The sequence below is a fragment of the Bufo gargarizans genome, chromosome 8 (assembly GCF_014858855.1).
Source record: "Bufo gargarizans isolate SCDJY-AF-19 chromosome 8, ASM1485885v1, whole genome shotgun sequence".
NCBI lineage: Eukaryota > Metazoa > Chordata > Amphibia > Anura > Bufonidae > Bufo > Bufo gargarizans.
This window is the reverse complement of record NC_058087.1, coordinates 14,655,635-14,681,625: the sequence shown is the minus strand read 5'-3', so window position 1 is coordinate 14,681,625 and position 25,991 is coordinate 14,655,635. Positions and strand designations below refer to the sequence as shown.

General features: G+C 41.9%; 1 protein-coding gene across 1 annotated transcript in view; it reads right to left on the bottom strand.

The window, feature by feature from the left end:
* LOC122944647 (polypeptide N-acetylgalactosaminyltransferase 3-like) overlaps window positions 1-17,532 on the bottom strand; it is a 43,030-nt gene extending 25,498 nt beyond the window's left edge. Inside the window, exons 1-3 of the mRNA XM_044303165.1 lie at window positions 17,481-17,532; window positions 11,136-11,716; window positions 9,968-10,140 (exon numbers count right to left, since the gene is read on the bottom strand). Of these exons, the coding sequence (XP_044159100.1) occupies window positions 9,968-10,140; window positions 11,136-11,713 (751 nt within the window). The 5' untranslated portion in view covers window positions 11,714-11,716; window positions 17,481-17,532. The remainder of the gene's footprint in view (window positions 1-9,967; window positions 10,141-11,135; window positions 11,717-17,480) is intronic.
* Between the last annotated feature and the right edge of the window lie 8,459 nt (window positions 17,533-25,991).

Here is a 25,991-nt window from a genome sequence, read left to right as displayed (position 1 = left end):
ATGGAGAAATCAGGTTTGCCAGGGCATACAAGCTAAGTGGGTATGGATGTTGGGCGGAGCTACTATGTCCTGGCAGACGCCTTTCCCCCTTTTTTTTTTTTTTTTGGGCAGAGATTTTTTTATCCACATTGATCGATGCGAATGAAGAAATCTGTGCCATTCATTTTTTCTTTCAGCCCAGAGGCTGAACGGAAAAAAAAAATCTAATTCCCTGTATGCTCAATATAAGGAGAAAAGCAGAAACTCCTAATGCTGGCCATACATGTAATGATTGCGGAGACCCTCAAATGCCAGGGCAGTACAAACACCCCACAAATGACCCCACTTTGGAAAGAAGACACCCCAAGGTATTCGCTGAGGGGCATATTGAGTCCATGAAAGATTGAGATTTTTGTCTCAAGTTAGCGGAAAGGGAGACTTTGTGAGAAAAAAATAAAAAAAAAAATCAATTTCCGCTAACTTGTGCCCCAATTTTTTTTTTTTTATATGAACTCGGCATGCCCCTCATTTTTATACCTTGGGGTGTCTTCTTTCCAAAATGGGGTCACATGTGGGGTATTTATACTGCCCTGGCTTTTTAGGGGCCCTAAAGCGTGAGAAGAAGTATGGGATCCAAATGTCTAAAAATGCCTTCCTAAAAGGAATTTGGGCCGCTTTGCGCATCTAGGCTGCAAAAAAGTGTCACACATGTGGTATCGCCGTACTCAGGAGAAGTTGGGGAATGTGTTTTGGGGTGTCATTTTACATATACCCATGCTGAGTGAGATAAATATCTTGGTCAAATGCCAACTTTGTATACAAAAATGAGAAAAGTTGTCTTTTGCCGAGATATTTCTCTCACCCAGCATGGGTATATTTAAAATGACACCCCAAAACACATTCCCCAACTTCTCCTGAGTATGGCGATACAACATGTGTGACACTTTTTTGCAGCCTAGGTGGGCAAATGGGCCCACATTCCAAAGAGCACCTTTTGGATTTCACAGGGCATTTTTTACAGATTTTGATTTCAAACTACTTCTCACGCATCTGGGCCCCTAAAATGCCAGGGCAGTATAACTACCCCACAAGTGACCCCATTTTGGAAAGAAGACACCCCAAGGTATTCCGTGAGGGGCATAGCGAGTTCCTAGAATTTTTTATTTTTTGTCACAAGTTAGCGGAAAATTATGATTTTTTTTTTCTTACAAAGTCTCATATTCCACTAACTTGTGACAAAAAATAAAAACTGTAAAAAATGGCCTGTGAAATCCGAAAGGTGCTCTTTGGAATGTGGGCCCCTTTGCCCACCTAGGCTGCAAAAAAGTGTCACACATGTGGTATCGCCGTACTCAGGAGAAGTAGGGCAATGTGTTTTGTGGTGTCATTTTACATATACCCATGCTGGGTGAGATAAGTATCTTGGTCAATTGCCAACTTTGTATAAACAAAATGGGAAAAGTTGTCTTTTGCCGAGATATTTATCTCACCCAGCATAGGTATATGTAAAATGACACCTCAAAACACATTCCCTCCTGAGTACGGCGATACCACATGTGTGACACTTTTTTGCAGCCTAGGTGGGCAAGGGGGCCCACATTCCAAAGAGCACCTTTTGGATTTCACAGGCCATTTTTTACAGATTTTGATTTCAAACTACTTCGCACACATTTGGGCCCCTAAAATGCCAGGGCAGTATAACTACCCCACAAGTGACCCCATTTTGGAAAGAAGACACCCCAAGGTATTTCATGATGGGCATAGTGAGTTCATGGAAGTTTTTATTTTTTGTCACGAGTTAGTGGAATATAAGACTTTGTAAGGAAAAGAAAAGAAAAAAAAATCCATCATTTTCCGCTAACTTGTGACAAAAAATAAAAAGTTCTATGAACTCACTATGCCCATCAGAGAATACCTTAGGGTGTCTACTTTCCGAAATGGGGTCATTTGTGGGGGTTTTCTACTGTCTGGGCATTGTAGAACCTCAGGAAACATGACAGGTGCTCAGAAAGTCAGAGCTGCTTCAAAAAGTGGAAATTCACATTTTTGGACCATAGTTTGTAAACGCTATAACTTTTACCCAAACCATTTTTTTTTTACCCAAACATGTTTTTTTTATCATAGACATGTAGAACAATAAATTTAGCAAAAAAATTATATATGGATGTATTTTTTTTAAAGTTTACAACTTAAAGTGAAAAATGTCGTTAAATTTCGATTAATAACAAAAAAAAGTAAAAATGTCAGCAGCAATGAAATACCACCAAATGAAAGCTTTATTAGTGAGAAGAAAAGGAGGTAAAATTAATTTGGGTGGTAAGTTGTATGACCGAGCAATAAACGGTGAAAGTAGTGTAGTGCAGAATTGTAAAAAGTGGTCTGGTCATTAAGGGTGTTTAAGCTAGGGGGGCTGAGGTGGTTAATTAGGGGACATTTTTATACATCTTAAAGGGAAACTCTCAAAAATTTGCCCTGGTGTTGCCTAGAAAATTTGTATTTTAGGCCACGGGAGTACGTGCCCCAAAAATTAGGCATTCACTGGACAGAAAAGAACAAGTGATTATGTGGCTGGAGGTATATTAGGCGGTCAGTGGATAACAATTTTACTGCAGGCCAGTGGAGTACAGGCCCTAAAAATTATGCATTCACCGCACAGAAAAGATCAAGTGTGTCAGGGAACAGAGAGGAAGGAAAGAGGGTGCACTCTGACTCCATCCACAACCCCTGTCCTTGCCTAGACGACGGGGCGTAACTGGACGACCGTCCCTTACTTATATAAGTGCACAGAGGAAAGATACGGAAGGTCAACAAGCCATGGGTCAGAACCAGGAGAAGCGGTAGTACAAATCGAGCGGGCAAATGCAAAGTTAACAGTCAGAGCCGAGGTCAATCCAGGAGAGCAAATACATACAAAGGATGAGACGAAGTCGAGGTCAAAGAACGAGCCGAGGTCAGGAGGTCAATCAGAACAAGCAGCCGCAGACTAGAACCAAGGAGCAAGGAAGCACCAATGGACCAGTATCACAGGCAACCTGTAGCCAGCAGGTTGCCTGTATTTATAGTGGGGAGTGAGGGTCATGTGATGTGGCCAGCTTCACATGACCGACAGACAGACAAGTCGAGCACCGAGTGATCGGCTCGGCGCTCAAGGCAGACCTAGGAGCAGGGAGCCTACCAGATAGCAAAGCCGCCTTGGGAACAAGGCCGAACACAGATCCTCGCTCCCGAAGCTAAGCAGCAGGTCTGCGGCTGATGGGAGATCTAGTGCGCCTTCGGCGCCCAGTTACAAAGTGATTATGTGGCTGGAGGTATATTAGGCGGTCACTGTATAACAATTTTACTGCAGGCAAGTGGAGTACAGGCCCCAAAAATTATGCATTCACTGCACAGAAAAGATCATGTAATTATGTGGCTGGAGGTATATTAGGCGGTCACTGTATAACAATGTTACCGCAGGTCAGTGGAGTACAGGCCCAGAAAATAAAGCATTTGCCGCAGTGAAAAGAACAATAGTGTTGAGCGCGAATATTCAAATATCAAATTTTTTTTCGAGAATATCGCCACTTCGCTAATTTGCGAATATTTCGAATATTCTTTATTTTTATTTTTTTTATTGTTATATTTTTTTCTTTCCCACTTCCCTATTTTTTCTTCCCTCCTGGCTTCCTGGCTGCTCCAGTCAGTGCCCGTTGCCGCTTCTGCCGACTTCCGTGCTCATGGAGCGTCCCCATCACCATGGGAACGTCTCCATATACTAGAATGTACTGTCGGATTTGAGAATTACGTTGAAATCGCAATTCGATTATTTCAAGTTATCATAATCGAATTTCGATTTTATAAATATAGAGTTTGGACAGCGCATATCATCAAGGCCAGTATACAAACAGTTTTTTCTTTCTTCCTTCTCCTTTTTGAAAGAGAACCGGGGGCTGCAAATATCCTATATATGGATATCCTGCAACTAATAAAAGTTAAGATAGTGTAAGTCCGTACAGTTATTTAACCTGCACTGCACAGATTATACTTACACAGCACTATGTCAACCAAGGCGTGTATGTGATATCCTCCGTAGCTGGTTGGATTTGTTCTGACGGAGATCCACGTTCACATGCAATCACGCAGGGTCTAACCACGGACTTAATTCAGATATACCCCAGGTATATCTACTGTTATTTTCGATTTATTTTCTTAGAGGTTTCTGTGAATACAAGTAGGAGGAGCTACTTGTATTCACAGAAACCTCTAAGAAAAGAAATCGAAAATAACAGTAGATTTACCTGGGGTATATCTGAATTAAGTCCGTGGTTAGACCCTGCGTGATTGCATGTGAACGTGGATCTCCGTCAGAACAAATCCAACCAGCTACGGAGGATATCACATACACGCCTTGGTTGACATAGTGCTGTGTAAGTATAATCTGTGCAGTACAGGTTAAATAGCTGTACGGACTTACACTATCTTAACTTTTATTAGTTGCGGGATATCCATATATAGGATATTTGCAGCCCCCGGTTCTCTTTCAAAAAGGAGAAGGAAGAAAAAAAAAAAAACTGTTTGTATACTGGCCTTGATGATATGCGCGGTCCGAACTCTATATTTATATCTGCTTAAAGCGTGATTGACCCCACAACACTTCTCGGACCTGCAGCACAGCATTTTTGCGGACTGGTGATAAATTTATTTAGCATTGAATTTCGATTTTAACTTAGCACTGCTATATTCCATGGTCGTTAATTCTAGCCTAATATGGAATATAGCAGTGCTAAGTTAAAATCGAAATTCGATTATTATAACTTGAATTAATCGAATTGCGATTTCAACTTGGACCTGGTTTACTATGGTTGGCTTGGTAGAATTAGCGAATATGACGATTGTATTCGTCATATTCCGCAAAACGAATATAACGAATGTATTCGTCATATTCCACAAAACGAAGAAAACAAAGTATTCTGCATCTTCGTTTTAGCTACGTATTCATCAACTTCGTTATTTCTAGCAATCATATAGGAAAGTTTACTATAGAGACAGCTAAGTTTAATTCGCTATGCGATTATATTACTTTGCTTTTTTTTTATAAATAGAATAATTATAATAATTATCAGGTATTATAATTATTCTATTATTCGACGAGGGGCAAGCCAAGAGTTCCATGGCAAATTGTGCCAGCTCTGGCCACAGGTCAAGCCTGCACACCCAGTAGTCCAGGAGTTCCTCGCTTCTCAGAGTGTCCATGGAAAAGGAAGAATCAGCCGAGGAGGAGACGGAGGATGGAGTAGGAGGAGGAGAAGAAGAGGCAGGCCTGCATGCAATCTGTGGCGGTAACACCAAATCCACACGGGTGCCACGGGTTACATGCTAGACGGACGTCAGAAGGTTCACCCAGTGGGAAGTAAAAGTTATATATCATCCCTGCCTGTGTTTGCTAGACCACGTGACTGTGGTCAGATATATCTTGGCACCGACACTGTGTGCCAGAGATATATTCACTTGCCACTGAATGTGGCCATATAGCTCTGGGATGCCCTTCTGGGAGAATTTTTTCCCTCTGGGGACCTTCCATTGCGGTGTGCCAATGGCCACAAATTTTCTCCTTCTCCTCCCTATCTGCTGCTCCGCCTCTCCCTCTCTTGTGGGCACCCACGTGATGTCCATCGACACGTCATCATCGTCACCTTCACCACCACTGACAATAGAGATCTCAGAGTAGGTAGCAACAGCGGGGACCACCCTCCTTGGGCTGATCTGGGTACTGTAGTCAGACCGCTGTGTGGCGACCGTTGCTACCTCCTCTTCCTGATCCGATAACAAGAATGGCTACGTATCGGTAAAGTCTGGGAATGGATGGGAAAATAATTCCACTGACTCAAGTGGAGGGGCTATGGTGGTGGTAGTGGTGGTGTCTTTGGGGGTGCACATAGCAGAGAGTGAGGAGGGTGCAGATACAGAGGATGAGGAGGGTGCAGAAGCGGAAGGCTGAGTGAGCCACTCAACCAACTCTGGTGCGTCCTTTGACGTAATCGCACCCACCTTCTGCAACTTCCCACTTAGGCTCCGGCCTGGTACACCTGTCCGACCCTTACCACCCCTGCGGAACGGCCTGCCTCTTCCTCTGCCTGTAATTTTCAAAACGACTCAGTGCCAAAGTTTCTAGAGAAACGCAGTATTTGTGGAAGCAGGTATATCGCAGGCCTCAATTAGTATTTGGTGGAAGCTGGTACAGTAAAGACCAAAAGTTTGGATACACCTTCTCATTCAAAGAGTTTTCTTTATTTTCATGACTATGAAAATTGTAGATTCACACCGAAGGCATCAAAACTATGAATTAACACATTAACACAAGGTAGCCACCTTTTGCTTTGATTACTGCTTTGCACACTCTTGGCATTCTCTTGATGAGCTTCAAGAGGTAGTCACCTGAAATGGTCTTCCAACAGTCTTGAAGGAGTTCCCAGAGATGCTTAGCACTTGTTGGCCCTTTTGCCTTCACTCTGCGGTCCAGCTCACCACAAACCATCTCGATTGGGTTCAGGTCCGGTGACTGTGGAGGCCAGGTCATCTGGCGCAGAACCCGATCACTCTCCTTCATGGTCAAATTGCCCTTACACAGCCTGGAGGTGTGTTTGGGGTCATTGTCCTGTTGAAAAATAAATGATGGTCCAACTAAACGCAAACCGGATGGAATAGCATGCCGCTGCAAGATGCTGTGGTAGCCATGCTGGTTCAGTAGGCCTTCAATTTTGAATAAATCCCCAACAGTGTCACCAGCAAAGCACCCCCACACCATCACACCTCCTCCTCCATGCTTCACGGTGGGAACCAGGCATGTAGATTCCATCCGTTCACCTTTTCTGCGTCGCACAAAGACACGGTGGTTGGAACCAAAGATCTCAAATTTGGACTCATCAGACCAAAGCACAGATTTCCACTGGTCTAATGTCCATTCCTTGTGTTCTTTAGCCCAAACAAGTCTCTTCTGCTTGTTGCCTGTCCTTAGCAGTGGTTTCCTAGCATATATTCTACCATGAAGGCCTGATTCACACAGTCTCCTCTTAACAGTTGTTCTAGAGATGTGTCTGCTGCTAGAACTCTGTGTGGCATTGACCTGGTCTCTAATCTGAGCTGCTGTTAACCTGCAATTTATGAGGCTGGTGACTCGGATGAACTTATCCTCCACAGCAGAGGTGACTCTTGGTCTTCCTTTCCTGGGGCGGTCCGCATGTGAGCCAGTTTCTTTGTAGCGCTTGATGGTTTTTGTGACTGCACTTGGGGACACTTTCAAAGTTTTCCCAATTTTTCGAACTGACTGACTTTCATTTCTTATAGTAATGATGGCCACTCGTTTTTCTTTACTTAGCTGCTTTTTTCTTGCCATAATACAAATTGTAACAGTCTATTCAGTAGGACTATCAGCTGTGTATCCACCTGACTTCTCCACAACGCAACTGATGGTCCCAACCCCATTTATAAGGCAAGAAATCCCACTTATTAAACCTGACAGAGCACACCTGTGAAGTGAAAACCATTTTTTCAGTTTTCACTTTTTTGTTATGTATATAATTCCACATGTGTAATTCATAGTTTTTATGCCTTCAGTGTGAATCTACAATTTTCATAGTCATGAAAATAAAGAAAACTCTTTGAATGAGAAGGTGTGTCCAAACTTTGGTCTGTACTGTATATTAAACCCCTTAATCAGTATTTTGTGGAAGCAGGTGTATCGCAGGCCTCAATCAATATTTGGTGGAAGCAGGTATATCGCACCCGTCAATCAGTATTTTGTGGAAGCAGGTATATAGAACCCCTTAATCAGTATTTTGTAGAAGCAGGTATATTGCACCCCTCAATCAGTATTTTGTGGAAGCTGGTGTATTGCAGGCCTCAATCAATGTTTAGTGGAAGCAGGTATATTAATACCCTCAATTAGTATTTTGTGGAAGCCGGTGTATCGAACCCCTTAATCGTTTGTCCCTCTATATACCTGCGGTATTGCAGCAGAACCGCACACAACTGCTGCACAATACAAATTCACTATAATATACTTTCTATGTTAGAAAGTTTATTATATCATACCCCTCAGTATGTCACACCTATCGATAGCACACCTATACCAGTTCCTAAAAGGACTTTTGTTGCCCTATGAGCTAGCGTTTGGTGTCCCTAACAGTCTGTCCCTGCACCACAAAGCAACCTCTCCTTACACTGGCAAAACAGAATGTAAAATGGCTGCCAGATCAGGTTTATTTATAGGGTAGGGGGTGTGTCCATGTACTGAAACATCTCAATTGGCTGTCCTGTCCCACCTGATGGATGCATCATGGGTCCAAGATTGGCGCAATGCAAAAGAATATGGTGCGTGCGAATATCGCCATATGTTCGCATGTTTGGCGAATCGCGAATGAGCAAAATTCGCCGTGAAACGACCACTGGGCAAACCTCAAAGCCATCTCTAGAGGTTACATCCTCTGCGTCTGGAGGAAAGAAGGTTTGTACACAAACATAGAAGAGGATTCTTTACGGTGAGAGCAGTGAGACTATGGAACTCTCTGCCTGAGGAGGTGGTGATGGTGAGTTCACTAAAAGAATTCAAGAGGGGCCTGGATGTATTTCTGGAGTGTAATAATATTACAGGTTATAGCTACTAGAGACGGGTCGTTGATCCAGGGAGTTATTCTGATTGCATGATTGGAGTCGGGAAGGAGTGGGGAAAATTGTCTTCTACCTCACAGGTTTTTTTTTTTTGCCTTCCTCTGGATCAACTTGCAGGATAACAGGCCAAACTGGATAGACAAATGTCTTTTTCAGCCTTATATACTATGTTACTATTTTGGAAAGTGTCTGTGGGAAATGTTGCCCATCCATCCAGAAGATCATTTTGTGAGGTCAAACAATGATGTTTGCAGTCTCCATTTTAGTTCATCCCAAAGGTGTTGGATCGGCGTGAGCTCAGGGCTCTGAGTAGACGACTCAACTGCTTCAACACCAAAGGAATAATGCTATCGGGTTGTTTATCAGGGGTTAGCCTAAGCCCCTTAGTTCTTGTGAAGAGCATACCAAGACGTTTTGGACAATCATATGCTTCCAACTTTGTGGAGACATTTTGGAGAAGACCGTTTTGTGTTGCAGCATGACTGTGTCCCAGTGCACAAATCAAGGTACATAAAGGCATGGTTGGGTGAGCTTGGTGTGGAAGCACTTGACTAGTCTACAGAGCCCTGTCCTCAATCCTATCCAACACCTTTGGGATGAACTAAAATGAAGACTGCGACTCAGGTCTCCTCATCCAACATCAGCGTCTGACTTCACAAACGCTCGCCTAAATGATTGGGCAGAAACTTCCACTCTTGTAGAAAGCCATTCCAGAAGAGCAACAAGCCAACTTTATGTTAGTGGCTATGAATTTAGAATGGGATGTCATAAAAGCACCTGTAATGTGTAGGTGTTCCAGTACTTTGGTTCATATTGTGTATGTTATGGAGATTCTTATCATCACACAAACATGACGGGATCACAGTTTTTGCTAGGTAGGATGCACGCCCCCACCTGTTGGAAGTTACACCTGAGCCTCACTTTCATGTTACAAGGGGGATGAGAGGACTGCAGTGTCAGTGGAGACTGGGATATGTTCTGTCTAGCAATGGGGGAAGCACAATGTGAAGGACACAAGGGTTAATTCTGGAGATCAATGGGGAGCACATTGCAGATGACACTTGGGAACATAGGGATCATTCCTGAAATATTTTACCTACATCAAGGTAAACTGTACGGTGCACAGACACATAACCAGCAGCGAATTGTAAAGTCAATGCCAAGAATCTAGTAGAATTCTCAGTGTGGTTCTGAATGAAGATGGACTATGTAGGTGTGCCGGAACTGTACATCAGTCATTACAGAACTTGATCGACAGACCACAAAATTAAGTTCAAAAGTTGTATTTTACGGCATGAAAAAGCTTCAATTTTCATTAATTTCGCCACTCTTCCCAGCTTACCATCCGTACTTGCGTCGTCCACCATTATAATCTCCTTCAGAAGAATAGCAGGGGCTGTATACATGACACTGTAGACGGTGCGAAGCAATGTGGACCAGGCTTCATTGTGGAACGCGATTATAATGCTTGTCGTGGGCAGTGCAGGGCACCTCTTGAACTTTTGCTCAATGCACCTTTACGAAGGTAAAAGAGGTGAATAGTTAGAGGAGCTGTCACCTCTCCTGACAGGTCTGTTTTAGTAACTACTTGCAGCCCCCATGTAATAACCATTCGGGATTATCTATTATTATGACTCTATGTTGTTCATTCCTGCAAAAAGTTATGAATGAATTACTAGTTTGCAATGTAGGTCCAGATGGGTGTTACTAGTTGGGGGGGGGGGTGTCCCTGTATAGTCTGTCAGCACTGATTGGATGATGTAGGACTGTGCAGGGACACACCTCAAACTGATAACACCCATCTGGACCTTCACTGCAAACTTCTAGCAATTCATTCATAACTTCTAGCAGGAATAATAAGGGAATGGCACAACATAGAGTCATCAGAATAGATGTTCCAGAATAGTTATTACACGGTGAATGCAAATAGTTAGTAAAACAGATATGTCAGTTGAAGCAACAGGTCCTAAATAATACAATCAACATAGAATATTAAAGAAATTAATACTACTACTTTCACATCTGCGTTTTCCTTTCCGGGTTTTGAGATCTGGCACAGGCTCTCAAAATCGCAGCAGCAGCACAACGCTTCAGTTTTGTCCCCATTCATTGTCAAAGGGGCCAAAACTGAACAAACCGAAACAGATTGCACCAGTTTATTGCGTTCCCATGCTGGACACAAAATCTCTTTAACTAGTGTTTTTGTGTGAGGCATGGGAAACTGAATAAACTGTGTCCGGCACCAAAAACCATGTAGGTCAATGGTGCTGGATCATTTTTTTTGGCGCCCATTGAGTTCCGGATCCGGTTGCTTACATTTTTTTTTTAAATACAACCTAATCCATTCTGAACGGATGCAGCCGGTTGTATTATTATGACGGAAGCGTTCTGCTGTGGTTTTGAGATGCCATGCCGAATCTCAAAATCAATCTTATTTTCAAGAGACTCCTTCTAATTAAAAGATTTGACAGAATATACAGACTTATGAAAAAATTGCGAGAAACACATACTCGGGGGGCCTGGTGTCAGGTCCTAGGTCTCGGTGAAGTGAAATTCTATCACTAGCAAATACATTAAAACAATGTTTCTTTTCTCCTTCTTCCATTTCTTTCTTTTCCTCCGGGCTGAGTTTATTCGGTGTGAATGGTTTTCCAGATGCTCCAGGGGCATGAGGGTCCAGGGGTGGCCGCTCCAGGTAAGGCCTCAGCTCTGCTGCAGTGTAGTACCCGGCTAGACAAGGCCTTTTTCTGTTAGTGTCCTTCTGTTTTTCAGGGGCATTATTCTGCATTTTTGGCACAGAGTCTTTAAAATTATTTACGGCATCAATCGTCATGTCCAACATTTTCATCTTTTTGACGGGAGACCCTCCTTGTCTCGTCAGCTCGTCCATCTCTTGGTCAGCAACTACTTTTTGGATGAAAAACACAAATCCCATAAAAATAAGAATCACTGCAGCAAGTTTCCAGTGGATGAAGCGCTGGCCCAACACCAGCATCTTAAAGTTTGTCATTTTTGTTTTTGGGATTCTCGGGCTGGGAAATAAAGCTGTGAAGGTTTCATCGTGGTTAATGTAAAGTCCTCGTTCCATCACCTGGAAAATAAGAAAGACTGTTAAGAGGACCCTGAACATGAAGTAAGACAAGTAGCGATTGCCATTGACTCATATGTACATGTCTCGTATTTCGAGATGTCGGAAAAAAAAGTACTCTACGACAAAAGTAAATTGTGATATACCGTAGATACATTATGATACAGTACAATTACAGCGATACCACATTTATATAGTTTTTCTTGCGTTTTAATAGTAAAAAAATAAAAAGTTTGGGAAAAATGTTTTTTTGCATTGCCCTATTCTGACCTCCATAACTTTATTATATTGTTATGTCTATAGAGCTGAGTGACGGCTTTTTTTTAGCAGGTCAATCTGTACATTTTATCAATACTATTTTGTGTATAGTGTGTATGACTTTTTGAACATGTTTTATAAACTTCTATTTATAGGAGGTAAAGCAACGAAAAAAGTGGTTAAACGGACATTTTTTTTTCCAGTTATGGCATTCACTGTATGGGATAAATATGTTTATATTTTAATAGTATGGGTGTTTTTGGTTTTATTTTTACAATTTTTATTTTAAGTCCTCTTATTGTTAGACTACTTGTCCCATAGACTTAAATGAATTCCCATTGCAGCCTATGGGAGTTCCATTATGTTCCTACCGAGCCCTGCTACCTGCAGGCCTCCATAGGAACTACTGCTGTGATAGCCTTAGATCCTTCAGAGGCTATCAGAAGGAGCAAACTGCTCTCCAAATCGCCACGCAGAAGAGCTGTTCAGGCCCCAGGTGGGCAGCACTCCCAAGGAAAGACACCTCAGATGCCATGGTCACAAATGACCAACATTAACCTTGGGCTCTGCTATGTGAAAACACCAACTTTTCTTATACCTACCTTGGATTACAAGTCTTATAGCTCCTTCTCATGCAGCGCTACATTCAGTTTTACAGATTCATGAAAGAACATCTAAGCAACCCCAATGGAAACCTGATGAACCCCACTATACAGTAAGTCAACGGGTTCCTTCAGGATTCACAGTGAACTGTTCAGTGCTGTATTTGGCATAGCCATTATGGCTCTGTTATTAGTTACTAGTGTGAAAAGAGATGTGCGTGTTGACTCCAGTAAATACAAATAGCCTGAAGCAGAATTGTGAAGTCTGCTCTGGAGGTAACAAAACAGCAGAAAGTTGCACAAAAAGATGTGGCCACAGCTATGTAAAGACTTCCCAAAACTGTCTTTGGTTTTTACTTCCTCTTCTCAGTCCTGCCCCTTCTCGTAGATATCCCTTTCACGGACATCATGCTGCTAGTGAAGTGCATAAAAGCAAATGAAGCACTGCATAACAGGCAAGAGATAACAAGAGCGCCATGCCAGTGTAATAATTTTTGTAATTTTGCACTATGCACTTTATTTATCTATATATACACCTATGTGTTTTGATGATAGGTTTGGGCGCCTGATTTGGATGTATTAAGCCCTTGTGATATATGAAGCTATTTACTACAGGACCATTTCTGTATATGTATGCCGCTTTTGTGACTGATTTTATCATATTTATATCATTGATGTGTACCAAAAAAGATTTTGTTATTTAGTGGGGGTGGTTTTGATTCTATTGGTGTATATACGGTACTTCTTAGCTGAAGGACAAACCTTTAATTTCATGGAGAAAGCCTGACATGGACTGGATGAGTCAACATTCCTCAGCAATTTACATTCTCTCACGGTTATCTTGAAGTACACAAACCATTTTAATTTCTAGCCCAAGCAATGGCCGTGGCATGTCGGAAATTAACCGCCCATTTCGTACAGAGCGAGCGAATTGGTTAAACAGTTGTGTCCGCTGCAGGCGTCCCCCTCCTCTGCAGCACAGCTGTCTGCCTGAAATATCCTCTTCCAGAACCACCAATATAAGGGTACATAAACGCAGCGATTCTGGCCGCGACAGCTGTCATGCGACCAAAGATGAAAGTTATGCGGGGCTGCCATAGGAATGAATGGGGACGCGTCGTGACACATGAATCACAAAAAAAGGGTTGGATTTTCTTTTTGACAATTTATAGGTTGCGGATGCAGCAAACATGTAAGTTGCAAGGAGACCCCATTCATTTCTATGGCAGCCCTGCTACACTGCAATTCTTGGGAGTGCAACGCTTTGCCCCCAAAAATTACCCTGTAGACATATCGTTAAGGATATGTTCAGCGACAACTGTCTCGGCCTGGTTCGCGGAGTAGCGTTGATCCCATAAAAACTAATTAGATGGATGCGCAGTGTTGGATTTCTTGTGATTTGCATACGAACCCATTCGTTCTATGGGATTACCGCTAAACTGCGAAAAAGGCTGTGACAGCTGTCGCGCGACCAAGTGTAGCTGTACCCTAAATGTAACCTTTAATAAGATGCTAATAAAATCCTACTATTTTGGGAAATAATGGAAGGCGGATGGGGCCTACCTGTAGGAAGAGAAAATCTCTCTAATATCTGTCCCTATAATGTAATGCCCTGCCTAACATCGTAATGGCCGCCACAATATCAGCGATCCCGTGTCAGGTATATCCTATAGCGCCCTGGGATGTCCCGGAGACTGGAAAAAAACATCACCAAACACTGTGGATAGTCAAGTCATATGTCAATGATGTGAAGGAAGAAATACACACAGGCCAGATATTTAATATCACAGACATCAGCGATTAGTTGATAAACGTACTATATCACGTCCTTAAATCCAACGCGTTTCTCAGTTCCTCAGGGGATGTATAAAACCAACACTACAGTTAGTACACACCTAAAGAACATGGAAAATAGATCACAAACAGCCAAAAATATTACATGATATATCCAACAAAAATGACACCCCAAAATGCAATATCACCAATATATATGGCGCAACACAAATGATAATGACAAATATCCCTATTTAAACTCACACCTCTTCGTAACGTGTGCCACTTATGTATACAGATAATGACAAATCCACTCCACACCTAATTTCAGGGGTGCTACAATAGATGCCACTTATCACGAGAATGGGTGTGCCGTACCCTTCCCTGAAATTACCAGAGCGGCACATGCGCATGGCCGTTCCATTCATCTCTATGGGAGTTCTGGAGATAGGGGAGCGCTGTACTTTGCTATCTCCGGAACTCCCATAGAAATGAATGGAGCGACCAAGCACATGTGTGACCTATCACTCTGGTCATTTTAGGGGAGCAGCAGGGGGGCTGAAAGGGGTACAGGGCCCACATTCTCGTGATCGGTGGGGGTCCCAGTGGTAGGACCCCTACCGATCTGATAGTTCTCCTCTACCCTGTGGATAGGGGATAACTTTTACCTACCGGAATACCCCTTTAAAGGGGTTGTGCAGGCAGTAATATTGATGGCCTATCCTCTGGATAGGCTATCAATATCTGATCGGTGGGGGTCCGATTCGCTGCCACCCCTCCGATCAGCTGTTTTAAGATGAGCTTCCTCTTCAAGATTACACTGCTTGTGGTCTCGCTTGCAGCAGCGGCACAGTGTAATTACAAGTATTTGCTCATGTGAACAGAACAAGCATTTGTAATTACATTGCGCCGCCGAGACTTCAGAGACGACGCGCAGGAGGAAGCAGCATTCGCACGAGCGCCACCTCCTCCTCTTCAAACAGCCGATCGGCGGGGGGTGCCGGGAGTCAGACCCTCTCCGATCAGATATTACTGACCTGTCCTGAGGATGGCTCATCAATATGTACCTGCTGCACAACCCCTTTACATAACATCCGATAATTGTAAGATTGCACTGACTAACAGACGGATGTTGTTAGGGGCTGTTCACATGGTGCAGCATGATAAGGCGCCACAAAAACATACTGTAGCAATAAGACAATGGACATATAGATGTGATATACGTTGTAGTGCGGGACGAGCCCAAAGCCACAGCCCAGTGCACCCGACGGGACTGACACAAGCAGATATAACCACAATTGCACACAGATAATGACAAAGCCGAACCACAAGTAATTGCAGTGGTAACACAGAGTAATAATATGCTATCAGCTAGGTAACAGGAGACGCTAAGTACAAATCCAACCAGTGCGAGGTAGCACCAACTATAGGTAAATATCGTTAGGAGCTGTTCGCACAGTGCAGCGTGATAATGTAAAGCAAGAACAAAGCTTCCGTAAAATAATATTAAAACGGATTCAAGATTAGGCGTGGCGGCAAAAAGCGGCTTAATAGCAAATGAGATTGCCATCTTACATTTGTTGGCTGTGCACCCAATCGCTCGCTGATATATACATTGGTAGCTATAGATGTAGTGCAATTCGGATATACTGAACCGGCAAACAGATATTACAGAAAATACACATAAACTACGCCATGCCACCCTAGCCTGAGCTTCCACCAGGGTTGCCAACCAGAAGTATTCTTTTCACTGTACAACTTATCTCAAAATCACAGACAGCCAACGGTTTTGCGGACACGTTGGAAAACGATGATAAAGATTATAAGCAATACACCTCTATGGCTTAAAATGATCATTACCACCATACAATCTAGTCAAATAACGGACGCAGCAATTTTTTTCTTTTTCACTGAGCAGCATGTATCTTGTTTATGCGATTTTATTGTGCGGATTTCACCCTTTTTAACTGGAAGGGGGAGAAAAATTCTGCACAAAAAACTGCATAAAAACGTGATAAATAGTGCAGATTTATCCACGTTTTCTTGTGCGGCACAGAAATCCGTACCGTGTGCAGACCCAATTTAAACAAGCAGATATTCCCATTAGTGATTTTTCCAGGAATTATCAAAAAATGTTCAGCTTAGACACCCTACCAATGAGTACAGAAAAAAGCCACATAGCATTTGTCCCTAGAGGAAGGGGTGGCTATACAATTGGGTGAGACATCTTCCCGAGGCTCTACTGCATCACTCATCTGGCGTTGTCTCCTGTATATGACATGGAAGCATATCCGCGGTACAGTAAGGCTAGCAAGAAAATGGGCCTGGGCAGCAATCAAGCCTCCTTGCCATATATACTATGTGGTGCCAGCACCACCTAGAGGCGAATGGGTGAAATTAGAATGCCGGACTGATAATGTGAACTAACATAAATTAGCTAAATACATAAATAGGCAGATGTTTTAAAGTGTCCCTTTCACACAAATATGGGGCTCTGCATCCGCATCTTTTGTGGCCCCACTGAAGTGAATGGGTCCAGATCCAAGCCGAAAAAATATGCAGCTTGGATGTAGACCAAAACAAAAGTCATGTGAATGAGGCCTTATCCTGAATCCAAAGAACCGGCTCTATAACATCAAAAGTGCATCCACTGATCCACTTGGATGTAAAAATCTGTAACGGTCTTGTCACCACCATACATCTGAGAAGCTTTGTCAGACGTTCTTCAGAACCTCCTGCTTGAGGTTCCTTTTGTTTTGCTTTCGTTTTCTCATCTCGTTAGCCTCTCTTAGCTGTCATGTAGTTGCACTGATTGCATCCCTTTAAATCACTTCCTATACTGCATCACTTTGCGGTTTATACCACTTCCTGGAGTGTGTGCATGCTGGATGCTACTACTGAGTCTTCTACAGATAAGTTATGTTCATTCATTTGTGTTTTCCTGTTTGCTGGATCCCAGGTGACCCTGACTATCTCCGTATCAAGTGTAGGGAGCTGGTGGTCGTGTACCCTCACTATTATAGGGTGTTCAGGTGTCATACAGTCGAGGAATGAGGATATGCAATCATCTACCATAGAGATTTTTGCATAGGCTGAACAGTAAGGGAGAGAGCCAGGTCTGTTACAGGGCTTACCCTCTGGTTCCTTAGTTTTGGATCCAGTCAGTCGGATCTTCATTTTGTGTCTCCTGGTTTACCTGATGAGGACAGATTCTCTTCGTCTTTGTCATCTATTTGGCAAAAGATTCAGGATAATCTAAAGAGCATGAGTGAGAGATATAAGCGTGTGGCGGATAAGAGACGTGTGCCTGGTCCGGACCTGAATGTTGGTGATCTTGTGTGGTTGTCTACTAAGAATATCAAATTGAAGGTTCCCTCCTGGAAGTTGGGTCCTAAGTTTATTGGGCCTTACAAAATCTTGTCCGTCATCAATCCTGTTTACCGTCTTGATCTTCCCCAGACTTGGAAGATCCATAATGTTTTTCATAAGTCCTTATTAAAACCTTATGTCCAACCCATTGTACCCTCATCTTTGCCTCCTCCTCCGATTGTGGTTGATGGTAATTTTGAATTTCAGGTCTCTAGGATTGTGGATTCTCGTGTTGTCCGCGGTTCTCTCCAGTACCTCGTTCATTGGGAGGGTTATGGTCCTGAGGAGAGGATGTGGGTCCCAGTGACGGACATTAAGGCCACTCGTCTCATCAGGGCTTTCCATAGGTCTCATCCTGAGAAGGTGGGCTCTGAGTGTCCGGAGTCCACTCGTAGAAGGAGGGGTACTGTCACCACCAGACATCTGAGAAGCTCTGTCAGACATTCTGGAGCAGATCTGGACCCATTCATTTTCAATGGGTCCTGAAAAAAATCGGACAGCACAATGTCTGATTTTTTTTCAGGACCCATTGAAAATGAATGGGTACAGATCTGGTCCAGATCTGTTCCGCAAGAAAACGGAACAGATCAGGAAAGAAACAACGGATGTGTGAATGGACCCTAATAGGGTGTTCAGGTGTCATACAGTTGAGGAACGAGGATATGCAATCATCTACCATAGAGATTTTTGCATAGGCTGAGCAGTAAGGGAGAGAGCCAGGTCTGTTACAGGGCTTACCCTCTGGTTCGTTAGTTTTGGATCCAGTCAGTCGGATCTTCATTTTGTGTCTTCTAGTTTCTGTACACCTTCCGTGACAGGTCTGCAATATCTTGGACTGACTCTTGTGCTTCATGTAACCTGCGGTCTGTACCGACGTCAATTAACTTTATGAGAAACGTTACATGACTTTCAGAGCTGCCGGTATACAGGAACGTGCACTAATCAACCTGGCATTTAATTAAGAGATATGTGGGTCAAAAGCAGGCGACGTCATGGTAAAACAGGTGGCACCCATATTACAACATCTCGTTCATTCCTTTATGAGTATTTAAAGGAAGTCTGTCACCTCTTTTTCACCAATACATCTAAGAGCAGTGCCCCACAGAAGATTTCAGACACATTCCAAAAATACCTGTGTGCCCTACAGGTGAAAAATTATAATATTGTGCAAAGTTCATTTATTTCAGTAATGCAACTTAAAAGGTGAAACTAACATATGAGACTCATTACATGGAAAGCGAGATATTTCAAGCCTTTATTTGTTATAATTCGGATGATTATGGCTTACAGCTTATGAAACCCCAAAGTCACAATTTTGAGGTCACATTTGCTCAGGGGGTATGGATTAATTAGCTGACTAGAGTTTGACACTTTGAGCCTAGAATATTGAACCTTTTCACAAACTTCTAATTTTAAGCTGCATTAATGCAATTCCTTTTAATTTGCATTACTGAAATAAATTGACTTTTGCACGATATTCAAATGTTTCGAGTTTCACCTGTATGTGTCTGTATTCCATGTCCAGGAAAAGCACTTTTATTCTGCTAAGTTCCCGGCTCTGCTGCTCCAAGTGCCCAAAGCAAACCAGACTGAAGAGGGGAGGGCTGCTTTAGCTGCTCATATTTTAGGATTGGTACCAGCTAGATATATGTCCTTGTTTAAAAGCTGACATTCTAGCCTTTCAAACTATACCAGAACCACAGCATTATATCCACTACATCAGAAGATATAGTCATTAGAAATAGAGTCAGGAGTGAAAGCTGTTTTTACTTTCAGCTGGGCACTTGGGAGCCGTTTTCCAGCAGAATAAAAGTGCTTTTCCTGGACATGGAATACAGACACATAGGGCACGCAGGTATGCTTGTGAAAGTGTCTGCAGTCTTCTATGGGGTAGTGTTGTTAGTTATATTGGTGAACATGAGGTGACAAACTCCCTTTAAAGAACACAAAAGTAATAATTCATAGCTTTCCATTTGTAAAACTGCGGCAGCCGGTGCCTGCTTACGCAGCAAGCACAATGTAAGTAAATGGAAGTTCCTGAGCATTAAACCAGGCACCCGTGCTCTGAAGAGGGAAGGGTGTCTGGTTCACAGAAAAAGGTCAGAAATTGAATAGTGATGATCGCGAATATTCACAATTTTTTATTTTATCTATAATTTTTAAACTTTTATTATAAATATTTTACCTATCATTAACCCCATAGGGACCAGGCTCATTTTCACCTTAAGGACTAGGTAAATTTTTTGCAAATCTGACCAGTGTCACTTTATGTGGTGGTAACTTTAAAATGCTTTGACTTACTCAGGCCATTCTAAGATTGTTTTTTCTTCACATATTGTACTTCATGACACTGGTAAAATGAAGTAAAAAAAATAATTTGTATTTATAAAAAATACCAAATTTACCAAAATTTGGGAAAAATTTGCAAATTTCCAAGTTTCAATTTCTCTACTTCTTTAATACATAGTAATACCTACAAAAATAGTTATTAATTTACATTCCCCATATGTCTACTTCATGTTTGGATCATTTTGGGAATGATATTTTAGTTTTTGGGGACGTTACATGGCTTAGAAGTTTAACAGCCAAACAAAATGCTATATTTATTGCCCCCTATTCTGTAGTTTGCAGAAACACCACATATGTGGCCGTAAACTACTGTACGGGCACACGTAGAGGGAAAGGAGCGCCGTGTGGTTTTTGGAGGCAGATTTTGCTGGACTGGTTTATTTACACTATGTCCCATTTGAAGCCCCCTGATGCACCCCTAGAGTAGAAACTCCATAAAAGTGACCCCATCTAAGAAACTACACCCCTCAAGGTATTTAAAACTGAATTTACAATGTCTTTAACTTTTTAGGTGTTGCACAAAAGTTATTGGCAAATGGAGATGAAATTTGAGTATTTAAATTTTTGGGCAAATTTTCAATTTTAATCCATCTTTTTCAGTAACAAAGCAAGGGTTAACAGCCAAACAAAATGCTATATTTATTTCCCCGATTCTGTAGTTTGCAGAAACACCCCATATGTGGCCATAAACTACTGTAAGGGGACACGGTAGGGTGTAGAGGGAAAGGTGTGCCTTGTGGTTTTTGTAAGCAGATTTTTCTGGACTGGTTTATTTACACCATGTCCCATTTGAAGGCCCCCTGATGTACCCCTAGAGTAGAAACTCCATAAAAGTGACCCCACTTTGGAAACTACGGGATAAGGTGGCAGTTTTGTTGGGACTACTTTTAGGGTACAAATGATTTTTGGTTTATATATATTACATTTTTGTGAGGCAAGGTTACCAAAAATAGAAATTCTGAAATTTCATCTCCATTTGCCATAAACTGTTGAGGAACACCTAAAGGGTTAATAAAGTTTGTAAAATCAGTTTTGAATACTTTGAGGGGTATAGTTTCTTAGATTGGGTCACTTTTATGGAGTTTCTACTCTAGGGGTGCATCAGGGGGGCTTCAAATGGGACATGGTGCCCAAAAAAAATAGTCCAGCAAAATCTGCCTTCCAAAAACCACACGGCACACCTTTCCCTCTATGCCCTACCGTGTGCCCGTACAGTAGTTTACGGCCACATATGGGGTGTTTCTGCAAACTACAGAATCGGGGAAATAAATAAAGCATTTTGTTTGGCTGTTAACCCTTGCTTTGTTACTGGAAAAAATTGGATTAAAATTTAAAATTTGACAAAAAATTGCTGTTTTTGGAACTGTTTTTTTTTTATTGTGTTCCTCTGAGGGGTTAGGTCATGGGGTATTTTTATAGAGCAGATTCTTACGGATGCGGCGATACCTAATATGTCTACTTTTTTATTTATTTTAGTTTTTACTAACTAATATTTTTTTAAAAAATATCGTTTTAGTTTGTCAAGTCTGAGAACCATAGTTTTCTTATCCGATTGTCAGTGGCTAAATTGGGGAAGGGGAATATAAATTTTGTACTCCATGGAAGTGTGGTAGTCCCTTAAGCAACCAATAATTCAGAGGCCCGGATGATCGGGGCACGTGTCACACTGAGTAGTGGTGTCCTTCCGTATCCCCCTCCTGTAACACACTCTGCACCTTTTTGGGGTCCCTACCTTCTTTCCAGTATGGGGGACTAGACCTGGAAAGTGTTGGCCGGGGACGATCCGAGTGCCTCCAGTTCCCAAGGTACTCTGGCCTGCTCTTTCCCTGTCAGAAAACATCAGGTCCTTGAGGGCTGCCTCATAGAACTGAAGGAATGTCACTGTGTTGCCAGCGCTCCGGGACAGCACAAAAGGGTTGTACAAGGCAACCTACACCAAGTAGACCGCAACTTTTTTGTACCATGCCCGGGTTTTGCGCATGGCATTATATGGCTTGAGGACTTGATCAGAGAGATCAACTCCTCCCATATAACGATTGTAGTCGACAAAACAATCAGGCTTGAGGACGATTGCCGCGGTACCTCGCACAGGGACAGGGGTGATGCCGTTACCGTGAATTGTGGACAGTACAAGGACATCTCTCTTTTCCTTATATCTGACCAGCAACAGGATTACACTGGTAAGGGCACGGGTCTCACCCCCGGGGATAGGTACCTGGAGGGGGTGGGTATTACACAAAAAGTGTAATAGCAAGCGATCAAAAAGTCATATGCACCCCAAAAAAACTGATTCCCTACCTGAAACAATCGCCAAAAAAATAAAAAAGTTATGGCTCTTAGAGTATGGAGACACTAAAACATGATTTTTTTTTGTTTAAAAAAATGCACTCACCTAAAAAATTATTACATCTGTTCTATTTCTCATTAATGCGATTATCTAGTCAACCAATCACATGGCAGTTGCTTTAATGCATGTAGGGTTGTGGTGCTGGTCAAGACAATCTCCTGAACTCCAAACTGAATGTCAGAATGGGAAAGAAAGGTGGGCTACAACAGCAGAAGACCCCACCGGGTACCACTCATCTCCACTACAAATAGGAAAAAGAGGCTACAATTTGCACAAGCTCACCAAAATTGGACTGTTGAAGACTGGAAAAATTTTGCCTGGTCTGATGAGTCTCGATTTCTGTTGAGACATTCAAATGGTAGAGTCCGAATTTGGCGTAAACAGAATGAGAACATGTATCCATCATGCTATGTTACCACTGTGCAGGCTGGTGGTGGTGTAATGGTGTGGGGGATGTTTTCTGGGCACACTTTAGGCCCCTTAGTGCCAATTGGCCATCGTTTAAATGCCACGGGCTACCTGAGCATTGTTTCTGACCATGTCCATCCCTTCATACCCCCCACAGTCACCAGATCTCAACCCAATAGAGCATCTTTGGGACGTGGTGGAACAGGAGCTTCGTGCCCTTGATGTGCATCCCTCAAATCTCCATCAACTGCAAGATGCTATCCTATCAATATGGGCCAACATTTCTAAAGAATGCTATCAGTACCTTGTTGAATAAATGCCACGTAGAATTAAGGCAGTTCTGAAGGCAAAAGGGGGTCCTACACCGTATTAGTATGGTGCTCCTAATAATTCTTTAGGTGAGTGTATATTATTGTGTAAAACTTAAATAAATTTTAAAAAGTATACATATTAGGTATTGCCACGTCCATAATGACCTGCTCTATAAAAATATCACATGACCTAACCCCTCAGGTGAACACCGTAAAAAAATAAAAATAAACACTGCTAGAAAAAGTTTTTTTCCGTCTCCTTACCTCAAAAAAAGTGAAACACCATGCGATCAAAATGGTGTATTCCCCCCAAAATAGTACCAATCTAACCATCACCTCATCCCGCAAAAAAGAGCCCCTACCTGCGTGAGACAATCGCCGAAAAAAATAAAAAAATAAATGTGGCTCTCAGAATATGGAGACATTAAAACATGTTTTTTTTGTTTCAAAAATGCTGTTATTGTGTTAAACTTTAAATTTAAAAAATATACATGTTAGGTATTGCCGCGTCCGTAAAAATAAAATAATAAAAACTGTGTAAAAAAAGCTATTTTTTGTCACCTTACATCACAAAAAGTGCAATAGCAAGCAATCAAAAGGTTATACGCATCCCAAAATTGTACCAATAAAACAGTCATCTCATCCAGCACAAAATGAGACCCTACCTAAGATAATCGCCCAAAAAATTAAAAAAAAACTATGGCTCTCAGACTAAAAACATGATTTAAAAAAAAAATGCTTTATTATGTAAAACTGAAACAAACAACAACAACAAAAAATACATATTTGGTATTGTCGCATCTGTAACAACCTGCTCTATAAAAATACCACATGATCTAACCTGTCAGTTGAACATTGTAAATAATAAAAAATAAAAACGGTGCCAAAACAGCTATTTTTTGTTACCTTGCCTCACAAAAAGTGTAATATAGAGCAACCAAAAATCATATGTACCTTAAAATAGTACCAACGAAACTGCCACCTTATCTCGTAGTTTCCAAAATGGGGTCACTTTTTTAAAGTTTCTACTCTAGGGGTACATCAGGGGGGCTTCAAATGGGACATGGTGTCAAAAAAACAGTCTAGCAAAATCTGCCTTCCAAAAACCATATGACATTCCTTTCCTTCTGATCCCTGCCGTGTGCCCATACAGGAGTTTCTGTAAAGTACAGAATCAGGGCAATAAATATTGAGTTTTGTTTGGCTGTTAACCCTTGGTTTATTTCTGGAAAAAATGGAAAATCTGCCCAAAAATGGAAATTCTGAAATTTCATCTCCATTTTTCATTAATTCTTTTGGAACACCTAAGGGGTTAACAAAGTTTGTAAACTTAGTTTTGAATACCTTTAGGGTTTTAGTTTCTAAAATGGGGTAATTTTTTTAGAGTTTCTACTCTAGGGGTGCATCAGGGGGGCTTCAAATGTGACATGGCAGCTTAAAATTATCCCAGTGAAATCTGCCTTCCAAAAAACATATGGCGCTCCTTTCCTTCTGCACCCTGTTGTGTGCCCGAACAGCAGTTTACGACCACATATGGGGTTTTTATGTAAACCATAGAATTAGAGCAATAAATATTGAGTTTTGTTTTGCTGTTAACCCTTAATTTGTTAGTGGAAAAAAAAGTAAAATCTGCCCAAAAAGTGAAAATCTGAAATTTCATCTCCATTTTCCATTAATTCTTGGGGAACACCTAAAGGGTTAACAAAGATTTTAAAATCAATTTTGAATACCTTGAGGGGTGTTGTTTCTAAAAATGGGTAATTTCTATGTGGTTTCTATTATTATGTAAGCCTCTCAAGGTGACTTCAGACCTGAACTGGTCCTTAAAAAGTGGGTTTTGGAAAGATTTGCTTCTAAACTTCTAAAGCCTCATTCACACGTCAGTGTTCCACGGACATGTGCTGTACGTGTTCTCCACAGACAGCACACGTCCCCATTCAGTTGAATGTGTGTATTCAGACATCAGTGTTTTAGCACGGTCCGTGGGTCTGTGTTTTTAGCACGGCTGCATGCTCTATTTTGTCCGTGTTCACGGATCCATCACGTCCATTATAGTCTATGGGTCCGTGTTTCACGGATCATTAGGAAGAGATGCTTTTAAAAAAAAAAAAATTCAGCTGTTTAGTGTCAGTGAAACACGGATGCAACACGGACAGCAAAAAACTGAACCACGGACCCAGCACGGATCTGTCACGGGAGAAAACACGGATTGATCCAAAACTGACACGGACGTCTGCATGAGGCATAAACGTCCTCAAAAAATAAAATGGCATTCACAAAATGATCCAAACATGAAATAGACATATGGGGAATATAAAATAATAACTATTTTCGGAGGTATTACTATCTATTATAAAAATAGAGAAATAGAAATTTGGAAATTTGCTAATTTTTCCAAATGTTTGGTAACTTTGGTATTTGTTTATAAATAAAAATTATTTTTTTTTACTCAATTTTACCGCTGTTATGAAGTACAATATGTGACGAGAAAACATTCTCAGAATCGCCTGGATAAGTAAAAGTGACACAAGTCAGGTTTGCTAAAAATTGCCTGGTCTTTAGGCCTCATGCACACGACCATTTTTCGGGTCCGCATCCGAGCCGACCGAGTCGGGTGCGGACCTATTCACTTCAATGGGGCCGTTCCGTGGGCCCGCAAAAAAAATATAGCATGTCCTATTCTTGTCCGTTTTGCGGACAAGAATAGGCATTATACAATAGGTCGTTCGATCCGTTAATTGCGGAAGGCACACGAGCGGCTTCCTTTTTTTTGGGATCCGCGGTTTGCGGACCGCAAAAAATGGTAACGGTCGTGTGCATGAGGCCTTAAGGTGAAAAATGGCACAGTCCTTTGGACCAGG